General features: G+C 43.4%; 1 protein-coding gene across 1 annotated transcript in view; it reads left to right on the top strand.

Moving 5' to 3' along the window:
* The window catches only part of ABTB2 (ankyrin repeat and BTB domain containing 2), a 116,218-nt gene that overhangs the window by 70,607 nt on the left and 33,441 nt on the right, over positions 1-12,170 (top strand). Inside the window, exons 2-3 of the mRNA XM_051776621.1 lie at positions 3,313-3,459; positions 6,014-6,224. Coding sequence (XP_051632581.1) covers positions 3,313-3,459; positions 6,014-6,224 — 358 coding nt within the window. The remainder of the gene's footprint in view (positions 1-3,312; positions 3,460-6,013; positions 6,225-12,170) is intronic.

Below are 12,170 nucleotides of genomic sequence, written 5' to 3'. Positions count from 1 at the left end.
TTGGTTAACTAACTCACTAACTTCAGTGGATCTGGGCTTGGATCCTGTACTTAAAATCTTAGTTAATTGAAAAAAAGTGACCAGAATTCCAGGATAAAACCAGGGATTTGTAGGAAACGCAACATAGAGTAAATACTGTAAGAGCAGTTCGTTCCTGCAGTGTAATTATGTGCTGTTTCACATTGTTGTTTTATGGGGGAAATGCATATTTGCAAGTCAGGAAACAAGTGGGCAGTCTGAAGGTGATTTCAAACAGAGAGTGTTTTGACATGGATTGATTTATTTCAATTCCAGTTTTGCTTATTTAGCCAGTTGTGATTAAAAGCAGTAGTTCTATACATTCAAAAAATGTAGGAATGTGAATGCCAGACAGAAACCGTCCCTGTGGTTTACCATTATAACACCTTTTGAGTGCACATTCCTTGACCTGAGAGGCAGGAGAGCAGGAACCACTGTTTGGGGTATAAACAGTCATCACAAGGCAGTTGTCTGCTATCAAACAACTATTTTTATTCTATATAAATGATTGAGTCCTGTTCCTAATTATAATACCAGTGGGAAAAGCTCAACTTCAAATGTCTTTGTGCCTGAATTTCTGATCTGAAGAGCAAAGATGATGCTTCTTCCAACTCCACTGGAAGTGTATCAGAGAGGAAATCCTGATGAGGGTGCTGCAAGATATAATAATTGTGGGGTATGTTTCTACCCCACAAATAGAGTTTAGTCACTGTTCTCCCTGTCTCAAAATCAGTGTTGGGAGGTGTGTCCTCATTCCCAGGACTGCTCATATCTATCAAGGCCTGCCAGACACAAGGAGCCTTTGAAACCTTATATCATGAGGGCCTGATTCATACCCCTCCCGATCCCAGGGAAAATTCCCGGTGGCACCATCAGGGTTTGGCGCATCGCCCAAGTCTTGGTAACTTCCTTATTTCTCCCTGGTACACAGAGGATGCTCCTCAGCTGTACCAAGGCAGATGACAACATTTATCTCATCCACGTCCATCCTGCGTGAGTCATTTTTCCAAAGGTAAATAAATCCTCCCTGTTTCCTCACACCACCTGGTGAAGCATTAACTGAAAAACTGAGAAAATGTTGTTGTGTCTGGGAGCCAACTTCAATCCCTCTGCAAATCTTTATTTTTAATTCCTTGTTAGAAAACAGAACCAACTGGAACCGGCTGACAGAGAAAATGTGCCCCATTTTTTTCCTGGTAATGTAACTGCCAGTTTCTGTTTTCGCCTCTGTGGAATTATGTGCCTCTATTTGAAAGTTTTGACAAATCAGTCTATTTTCATTCTCCCTCTGCCATAAATTCAATCCATATGTCTTTCAAACATCCTTTCATAGCTTTGGCATGGAAAAGGAAGTGGCTTAGGCTCTGTATAGTGTATTTAAAGCAAGCTTTTCTAGTTTGCATACATCACTTCTGGTAGCTCTTAAAGCCTCAACTTCCTAATTATTCAGGTTAAGAGGGCATTGGCAGAGTGTTCTCCATTAACTAACAGTGATGTACAGTGAAGAAGCACAACAGGATAAATCATTCCCTTATTCTCATAATGTCCAGGAAGTTTTTGATGCAGCCCTTGGCTTTACCACCAAGCAGGATGTGAAGAGGATGTGAAAAGGGTAGGAGAGATCAATGCAGCATAAAATCTCAAAAGAAAACATCAAGACAAAGAAACAAAAGGTCTTGTACAATGTGCTGCCGTTCCTCTGGCAGGGTTTTGTTGAACAAGAATACACAGCACCAATGAGACAGGAGGTCATTGCCACAGGAGCAAAGTATCTCCACATCTGAGACTGACCCGGGGTCGGGAGGTGAAGGGTGGAAGGAAATGTGGGTCCAAGCTGAAATGGATTGGTATGGCTGTGCATGGATCAAAGTTAAAAAGCAAAAATACAGGATGTCGCAGGGTAAGAGCACAGGCAGTTGTGGCTGTTAGCATTCTTGTCTGAAATCATGGAAAAGTTGGGCTGGGGGTGCTACTGCATTTGCAGGATGGATCTGTAATTAAAATTGTGGTAGCACTCAAACACAGCTGAAGGTGTGGCAGTAGCAAGGGCACAGGAACACTGGTTGAGTGACTGCAGGCAGCTTTTTGGAGTCCACTCGCCATGTGGATGCAGTGTCACTCTGGGTTTCATCTGATCCACCTCAGGGTCACTGTCCCACCCCAGCCCCCATCACATACCCAGCTCCCTGTCTCACACCAGCTCCAGGGATCACATTCCCCCTTCCCTGTGCCACATGGAACAATCTTGTGGCCAAAAGGCAACAAATTTCAGCTGGCTAATTTGAAGAGAAACTATTCAACTAATGGATTTCTGGGAGGAAAGCAGGGAAGGCATGTTTTTTTTGATCTTTATGTTGCACTGACTTGCCTTGTGGCTGCAGATCTGCCATGGTCAGCCAAAGATAATGGGTGAGAAAGGTGACTTGGGGAAAGTGAATGAGTGCCCCTGTTAGAGACTGCCTGCACCTTAATGTGTGGGTTCTTGGTAGCATACCCTTCACTGCCATTCCAGCCAATTTACCCAAAAGGTCTCTAATTTGCTAGTAATGCAAATGAGTTGTAGGAGTATGCACAAAGTTGGATGGGGTCCCAACAACAACTAACAAAACTGAGTGCAAATCCATTAATGATTGCATAGTAATGCATGCAAGAGGAGATGGAAGGAGTGTGTGTGTGGTAAATGCATGTGTGCAATGTAATTATCTTTCTAATCTCTGTCTCTTGCACGGGGTCATTTATAGAGATGAAAATATAACCTCAAAACTCGTGGGCGTTGCTTGGCTTATCCAGATCTTTGCACATGTAGAAACCACAGTCTGAGCATTTGAAACTGCAGTGGCAGCTTCAAAGGGCTGGCACAGCCCATGGTTTTGTTTGCAGGGTTGCAGAGATTTCAGCTACCTGAGGTGGACTCGAGGCTATTCCACATCTCCAGGTCAGGCCCTTGTATCCCACAATCTGCATACAGCTGTTCCCCAGCAAGCTGAGCTGTGTGTGCAGCAGAGCTGTTGTGTAAACAAGAGTGGAGACTTCACCAAAGCTTTTCATGTAGTTATATCTCAACTGCAATTTGTTCTGAGCTTTTAAAGGCTGAAGAAACACCCAGACTCAGTCCCCAGGGCCCAATTCCCCTGTTTCAACCATTCCAAGGGTATTTATGGCACAGTTTGATTTTCTTTGAACTTGTCAGAAGACCTCAAGTCCCCCAAGAAAGGTGCTGAGTTCTTAGAGGGACTTGCTTTTGCACACCTGTAGCTTCACTTCTAACAGGTCTGTTGTCTGCTCTTGCCCCAGGTGTGCTGTCCCTACCTGCCTATTTCAGCCCCTACAACGACGGCTCGGTGTGCAGCGATGGACGGGCCGATGCGTACGCCCAGCTGGAACTCCGGACCCTGGAGCAGTCCCTGCTGGCAACATGTGTTGGAAGCATCTCTGAACTGAGTAAGTTTTGGCTGCAATCAACCACAGGTTTCTTTCAGCAAAGCAGGAGAGCCAGTTCCTCCTCTGAGGTCAGTGGGAGCCTTGCCATTGTTGACAGCACAAGCAGCATTTGGCTGACATTGGGGAAGATTTAATTGTCTCGTGGTGCTGTTTATGAAAATCAACTTGTTTCATTAGTCTGCTTTAAATTTAATTCACCTGGAGATATACAAGATGTGGCTTTTCTAGCCTTTTGGTAGTGGTGTTAGTGCCAACTGAAGATGGATGCTCTTGCCTAGATGCCTGTGGAGGATTTTTTGCACATTTGTGAAGCACCTCCCTCAGATAGCAGAGAGGGTTCTCTTTGTTAAGTGTTTCTGCAGTGGAAATGTCAAGGGTGCAGGATATTCAAGGAAAAGCTTTTTGGTTACTTAAAAAACAAAAAGTGGAGGAAAAAAAATCGGAGAGCACTTGGCTAACAAAAAGTTGTTCAAACCCTTCCTTTTTTCGTGCTAAGCAAATGAAATGTTCATTCCTAGAGTACTCACAAAGCCCCTTTAAAGTAAACAAAAATGATTTGTGTTTTCCTGGTCCTACTTTTCCCTTGCAAAGTTTCTGCTGGCATCATTTTCTTAGTCTGCACCATCTGAATGCTAATGAATGTCAGGGCCAGCAAGGAGTTTGTGGGTTTCACCATTTATTTTGCAACCTGCCTTAATTTGAGGTTTTCGAATTCCTTTAACACACCTCTATTTATCCTGGAACACAAGAGAACATTTGTATCAAGGGCCTGAGATTGAATACAGCTTCCTCTCTCCCTCTCTTCCCCCATCCCTGCCTTGGCCAACTTGGTCAGTACATCCAGTGAATAGATCTCCTGATACAGTTGCCTACTTTTTTTTTCTTTCTTTTAAATGTTGCTGCACATTGCCAGAAAAATAGAGTGAGTGTGCAAAGGAGAAGGAATGTTATTCTGAGCTGAATATTTGAATTCCAGATGCATTTCTGCTATAACTGCACAGACTTCTGTGTTAGCACCAGTGCTGGAGGATTCATGATATTCTCATAAAATGCGCAGATCTTGTGGCTACTGGAGTGGAAAGGCAGAGTTGTTAGAAGGTTTTTTTAATTCTGAAGTGGGTCCTTAACCTGAACATACTGTACAACAAACGAGTGGCACAGCTTTAGATTACAAAGTGAGATTTTTAATACTCCATTGATAACGTCATGTTTAGACATAGAGTAGCTTTTTAGGGGTTTCTCCCGTGTAACAGCAGAAGCCCAGGGGTTCAGCCAGAGTTTGGTTGGCAAATTGAGTGTATTGCTGTTAGATATTAATGAACAAATAACAACTTCCTAAGGATTTCAGAGGGAGGTGTTACTAATTCACAACTAAACTCAGGGCGCCTTCTCAGGAACCAGCTTTGTGATGGGGCGACTATTTCAGTTCCATCCTTTCCCAGTATTGTGACTTTTGGACACAATAGAGTAACGTTTCCTGTGAGAGTTTTAGGGGACTGTTAAACATAAAGCAATAGAGGATTCTCCCAAGGAAAAAATAGATCCTAGCTAAGTATAGTAATCTATAGTAATAATTCAGCTCCCTGTAGTCACCCTGCTCTGAGATGTAATGTCTGAAGCTTTTAAAAGGTTTTTTAGATTTTGTAATGCACCAGAATACGAGGAGAGTAACCAGGGTGTGCATAAAGCAAGGTTATTACACAAAGAGCAGATTTGGGGTCATTGCTTTGTGAACTTTTTGAAAATCTGCAGTCTTAAAATCCTTTCTGAGTGAAACTGTGTAATACAGGTCACCTTCTTCCAGACCTCCTCAGGTCCACCATGCTCCAGCATAGAGGCAGGTGGCTCGAGTTCAAAGACCAAGAGGATTGAGAAGCCCAGAAAGTTCCTGGATTAAGCTCAGGAGCAAATTTCTGGCACAGCTTGTGACAAGCAGCATGATAAAGATTGGTTTTTTAATACAATAGTCAGGTCTTGTTATTCTGGAGAAACCTGCAGCTACAGTAAGAATGAGAGCAGCAGATCCCTAAAAGAAGGAATTTCTGTATTGAACATAATGTCATTGGTTTGTCTCAAGTTCCTGGGCAGGAGGGTAGAACAGCATGACCCAGTTGGAAGAGATGGGAGCAACCTCATGACAGAAATGAGAGTAAAGTATTTGTATTGGTGCTGAAGGCTTTGCCTTGTGAAAGCTGTTGCTCCCAGGTTGGACAGAGGACATTTTACAAAGACATCAGTAGTTTTTGTAGGCAGGCAAGAAACTGGTGTATGTGAGTGGAAAGAGGTGAAAACCAACACTAAACCAGAAAACTCAGTGTAAAGCTATTGTTCTGAATGTGTGGGGACTGAGTTTCATTTAATGTTTTCTAAGTAACAACTTGTCATTTGAAAGCAAGTTAAATTTCCCATGCAACAACCTGCAGAGTGGCAGCCTGAGGACAGGCCTTTGTGGAGGAAAATTGTGTGCACACAGAAGACATTTCTCTTAGCTGAGAGAAGTGTTATTTAGGTCAAAAAGTGCACTTAAAAGGACTTTATTCCTCTCTCTGTGCAGGTGATTTGGTCTCACGAGCGATGCACCACATGCAGTGCTTGAACACCATCCGCCCCGGGATGAGCCCCGTGCGGCAAACCCGGCAGCAGCAGCCCATCTCCTGGTCCCCTGATGCTCTCCACACCCTCTACTACTTCCTACGCTGTCCCCAGATGGAGTCCATGGAGAACCCCAACCTTGACCCTCCACGGATGACCCTGAGCAACGAGCGGTACGTAAATCAGTCAGCTCGCTCTCGGTAGTTGTGGGATTAGGCTGAGAAGGGGTTTTGCCCTTTTTTAGGTTTTTACCCTTCTGTAGGGTAACTGTGTGGGCAGCTTTGTGGATGCTACCTATCAGGCATCAGTTATTCCTGCAGTCAGTCCAGGTTGTGTGGCCAAGTTTACGAAGCCTTGGAATTGGAACTGGAAAGTGAGCTGTTTTTTCATGCAGTCTTTCCGAGCGAGGCACATGCTGTGTGCTGCCAACAGGGCTTGTCTGGAGACCTTGCCAAAAGTACATGTGGTTGCCTGAAGCGGTAAAGACCTTACCAAAGAAAATGTTACCTTCTGAATGGCACCAATTAACAATTGTCATCGTTCTGGGGAAAAACCACGTTTGCCATGGAGGGGGTTGGAGGGATTTATGAACATCCTTCTAAGGATTACTTCAGTTGATGCCCTGTGTCTCGTGCAGAAAGGAATTTGGATAGGAAGCCAATAACTAAACAGAGAATGCAGTGGGTCTCCCTGCCTCCTGCCAGCACCGTAACTGACTCTGAAAGTAGGCCCATTATTAGAGTGGTCAGAAGTTTTCCAGAGGGACGTTTTTTCTGTTGGAAACCTCCCTGGTTTCCTTCCTGCCCAGCTCCTTGGCAGTCTGCCTGACAGGCTGGTGGCAAGAGGAGAGCTGAGAAGCCCTCACAGCCCTGGCCACAAGCTGAGTTCCTTGACAGGTCAGGCAGCTCCTGCTCCCCAGTTGCATTCTGCAGGAAGACCCAGGCTGTTACAGGCTCAGTTCCCCATTTCCAAGTGCATATACGAGTTCCTATTTATTTCAGAAATCTTAAATGGGAAATTCTGGTTCCTGATTATCCATTAGTTATGCTAGCTTGCTCTTTGGATGTCATTTAGCCTGCTGGACATCGGGGTTGAGGGAAGGCTGTATCCTGCCCCTTCCCAAAAGCAAAGTGGGTGGGAAGTTCCATGGTGTATTGAGGTATTGGAGCCTGGGAGGGGAGGCCACACTCACAAAACAAAAAAAGCAAGGTGCTTATTGGACAGGAAAGGACAACATCTCTGCAACTTTGGAAATAACATGGTTTCTTCTTCCCATCTTGAGCTTCATTGTGCTCAGTCCCACCTTCTAAAATTACTGTGAAATCATAGTAACAGACAAATAATTACAAAGGTAAAAAAAAATTGTCTTTTTCTTTGATCCTCCTCTAAAATCTTTTCAAAAGGAGCAGGAATACACCGAGAGAGGGAACTGATGTACACATATGAAGAATCAAGCGGAATTAAGTGAAGTTGAATAAAACAGGAATAGAAAGAGGCAGCTGCATAACTCAGAACCCATTGGGAGCTCAGTTTTTTGGGCTTACTCGCTTTAGTCAAATGCCCTACCTAGTGCAAGATTGTTTATTGTGCATGCTTGCACTCTGTGTAAAAAAATTACTTTCTATGAGGCCACATTGTCTAAAGTTGTACCACTGTATTGTGGTACAACAGTTTACAGGTACAACAATTGTACAGCTGAAGCTGCTGAACAGTTTGTACCAGAAATATAGATTAGGCTTTCTATTTTGTGTCCTTTTCAGTACTCTCAGTGGGATGATGTTACTGCAGCTACTTGTTTTGTACACTGAGGACAATAAATGAGTTAAATCAGGAGTGCAGTTATCTCTCCAATTGCTTGCAAACAATGCTCTTCACATGGTTCACCGGAGTTTTTTTGGAATGTGGGCTGCAACTCTATTCTGCTTTAAAATCCTCACTAGATCCTGTGACAGCTGGTGTAAGGGAAATTTCTGCCATTTTTTACTGACCGGTACTTAGCTGTAAAGGAAATTAAAGAGGATATATTAAAATGGAGCAAAAAAATAAAATTAGGAAAAAAAAAACCAACCAGAAGTGAGCACTATCAGATTAAAGGACTGGTTTTGAGAAGTTTATGAAAGCTGAGAATGAAATTAATATTGCTTGGTACACCAGAATTGAACATCCAACCCTACCTTTCATTTGCTCCAAGGTGGATTTATCTGTGTCTTAATGTGTTGAGCTCTGGGCAAGTTATTTATATAAATATTATTATTATATAAATATTGCTGGCGGCACTTTGCAGAGGAGGTGGTTTACTCATTCCTGGCTGAAGAGGAGGGACAGTGGAGGCTGCATGCGAGATGCTGGGCTCGTGGCATGAGGGATGAGGGCACTGATTCACCTAGTGTGACTTGGCAAGGCTGGGCAGCCTTTCATTCTTTCCTGAGCTGTGCTAAGTCAGCTGCAAACTCGACATTGCTCTTTTGTGTGTTTGTGCTGGCTCTCTGGAATATTCTTGTTCTGTGCACAGCAATCCCAGTTTGTTTCCTGCTGGAAAAATCTGTCACAGACCAGGACAGTAACACTGAGCTGTTCTGTGTTTGCTTGTGCTTCAGTTTCCTGTATAAATATATAAATCTGTTGAACATTGATGTGAAATTTAGCAAAGAGAGGGATGGCTGTTAGAGCTGCAAACTTGGTAGAACCTTGTTTTGGGAAAATCCACGAGCCACATTGATTCAGTGGAAGGAACTGCAGTTGTTCATCCAGAGACCTGACAATCTGCTGTTTATTTTGGCTTTATGCTGTCTGTGAGCTTTCTGTGTTTCACACTGTGATGGAAAGTGCTGTGCAAATCATAACACTTAAGGGTCTGGAAGGTCTTCAACATGAAGGCAAGCACAGAATTCAGCTCTGAAACCACACCTAATGGGGGCTGTCACGTGCCATAAAGGACTTTAAAAATCTTGCTCAGCTTCTGAATGTATCCTGCAGCAAAGTTCATAAGGTATGAAAACAGACACGCTGCAGAAAGGTATTTAAGGCACCCCAGTGAACAAAACCAGTTTAAAGTGGGGTTTATCCATGTTAAACACCGTGGCAGAAGACCTGAGGTGAGAAAGCTGGAGAGTCCTGCAGCAGTAGGGTCGGTGAAGCTACCTCTAGTTTGGCAGAGAGAGGAGCTCTCTGTTTCGGCCTCCAGTATGTGAATGGATCCCAATACACTGAAACTCTGGAAAGTTTGTTGTGATGTTGGTTCTGATACCTCCAGATGAAGGTGTTGAAGCAAGAGGAGTAGAGGAAGCAGAATTAGAGAGAAAGCACACAGGTATCTTAAGCAAAACATTAAAGTGAATGCAGCTGTATAACCGAGCCATGGCCCACTTAGAACCCCAGAATGACCTTATTTGCTGGAGGGACAATAAACCATCTGCTATTTGGTGTCAGATGGGCCACCTGAGGAAGCATTTTGCAAACAGAGAGTGCCACTTGTGCAATATTTTGGCAAAGGAATTAGACCCTGAGGTGAGCACAAGCTGCTTTGCTCAGTGAGGATACACCTGGGTGCCTGAAGGCTCAGAGCTTTTTGGTGTCATCAGAGCACACCTGTCTGTGCTGCTGCAAAAAAATGGCTCTGCTGGGCAATAAGATATTTTGATTTTCTCTGAAATCTTAGTCTGTGTTGTGTCAGGGGTCAAACAATGTGTTTTTGGAGCACAAGGACCAAGCAGACACGTGGCACTCCACTCTCTGCTCTGTTCCTGCTCTGGGATTTTTCCCATTGCTTATGTCAGGCTGGCTGAGCTTGGGAGCACTCCACAGCCTGAGATCATGTTTACTGGGATTGTTTGAGATACTGTGACTTGACAAGAGCCATTCAAAGGTAAAGAAAGTTTCTTTCTCCTTTTTCACTTTTCCTAAGTGGAACATAAAGCTTTTGTTTTATTTTTAATGGTATGTCAAGGCAAGAATGCTCTCACAGTGATGCTTATCTTGGGGAGTATTTGTCTGCTCCCATAGAGCCCAAATCCAGGTCAATATTATGGTTTCATTTTACAGCTGGGTGGACTTGTCTGCCCTGGGTAAATTGACTTGGCCAGCATAGTGGTCCAGCCTTAAAGCTGGGAATAGACACCACTGACTGTCCTCATCCTGTCTCTTTTTGGTTATCATGTGCCTACAGCATTTATTATAGGAAAGTCAGCATGATCTAATACTCAAGAACAGGCAAACAAGTTGGATCCTGCTTCCTTGTGTAGCTGATTATCCTCCCCTTCCAGCTGCCCCTTAAAAAAACTCTGAATTGTGTTTTTCTGTTGTTGGTCTGCAGAACATTCTAAAACTAATTCCAGGCTTGTCCATCAGTGCTCGTGGATCCAGCCATGTCAGGCCTTTCCCGACTATCCATGTGGCAGCTGTGCCAAGTTCTACATGTTGTCTGAGTTTGCTGGGGCATTATTTTATTCCAAACATCAGTGAGTACAAAACAATTTGCATCAGCAGAAGCACCCAGACTGTACCCATCTGACTCTGTCAGTGAAAATCCAGTAAAACACTAGGGAAATTCCAGAGCTGATGGAGGATTTGTCAGCTGCCAACAACAGTAAAATTTGAGGCTTGCCAATTTGCTGGAAATTCACAGCTCTTCAGCTGGAAAAGCCGTGGACACTGCAAGAAACCAACTGCAGTCACACAGGGGCCACCTCGTGCTGTTTGCCATGTGCAGGCTCCAGATTTGCTGCTTTTTTGGAGAAGTCTGTTTTGTGATGTGACTGTAAACAAACCTGGGCTCACTCAGTTTCTTCCTTGCCACAGATAATCCTTCAGGAAGGCTGCTGCTTATCCTGGTTTTAGCTGGAAGGCTGCTGCTCATCCTGCTTTCAGCTCAATGCCTGCTCTTACCTACAAGGTTGAAAAATGACCTAAATTTTTTTCTACTTCCAGTAGGAGTCTTCCCATTACATCTGTTACCTCACATGATCCTTGGATAAACATGAAAACCATATTTTTTAGTAGAGTCAAGCAGGAAAAATGGACTTGTGCCTCCTCCTCCTCTGGGGCAGGAGGAGGAAGGAGCTGAACCATCTACTTGGGTTTTCTCTCTGTGGAGTATTTCCAGCAGTGTCAGCTCTGAGACATTATTTATTGAGAAAGGATGAAAAATGCATCTGATTCTGAAGGAAGAAGAAAAGATTGTAGCCCTTTCATGCAATTTTTGAGTGCTCTCTGCTCAAATGTTCTGTTCTTCCAATACTTGAGCTCTTGATTTAAATCATCATTGGCTGGAACACTTAATATTTTTTGTCTTGTGTAAAATCTAAACTTACTTCGGCTGGCACAGAAACCAGAGTTGGGCCTAAATTAATTCTTCTCTGTCAAAATCCTGCCCAAGCAGGATTTATTTATTTATTAATTGATTGATTTGCAGTGGTTGATTCAAATAAAGAGCCCCTGTGCTATGGTTATTTCTGAATCTCATCAGATTTCCTAAATTTCATGTTTTGAAAAAGCATTACTTTGTTCTTACTTAGTTCCTATTTACTTGATGGTTTCTAGGTGCATCATTAGGAATAATTAGAGCCTTCAACTCATTCCCTCATGTTTTGCTGCCTTCTTCCCCTGTGTACAGAAAATACCTGGCACAACTAAATGTTCCTTCTGGAATTGCTTGAGACAGGAGTGATTTGGCTACATGGATCAAATTTATATAGCGGTATTAATCCATATTAAAGGGATATTAATATCCCAGTTATTAATGTGAATTGCCTCCAAAAAGCCTTGCTCTGTGTTGCACGGGCATCCAACTGGCAGAAAAGGAAGGAAAATCAGGAATAACCTGCAGAGCCTGCTGCTGAGGGCTGGGTTTGAGCTTCATCGCCAACATCACCGAGAGGTATCACTGATTTCAGAACTGGGTAAGGCTTTCCAGGACAAATCTCTTCTCCAGCTGGATGTTTCCAGACTCTCCCTGATCTGTCATGAGGTTTTTTTCCCCCCTCTACTCTTTTTAACTACAGGTTTATGGAATTTTATGAAGTGTAATAGCTACATCATTGTCTGTCTTTTAGATTTATCTGTGGCCTAGCCTTTCCTAATTCAAATTTAATGTATTTATGTCTGAATTCTTGTATTTTACA

This window comes from Manacus candei, unplaced genomic scaffold (assembly GCF_025592945.1).
Source record: "Manacus candei isolate 608988 ecotype Guabito, Panama unplaced genomic scaffold, ASM2559294v1 h1tg000009l, whole genome shotgun sequence".
Classification (NCBI taxonomy): Eukaryota; Metazoa; Chordata; class Aves; order Passeriformes; family Pipridae; genus Manacus; species Manacus candei.
The sequence above is the reverse complement of the archived record's forward strand: the minus strand, read 5'-3'. Positions and strand labels throughout refer to the sequence as shown.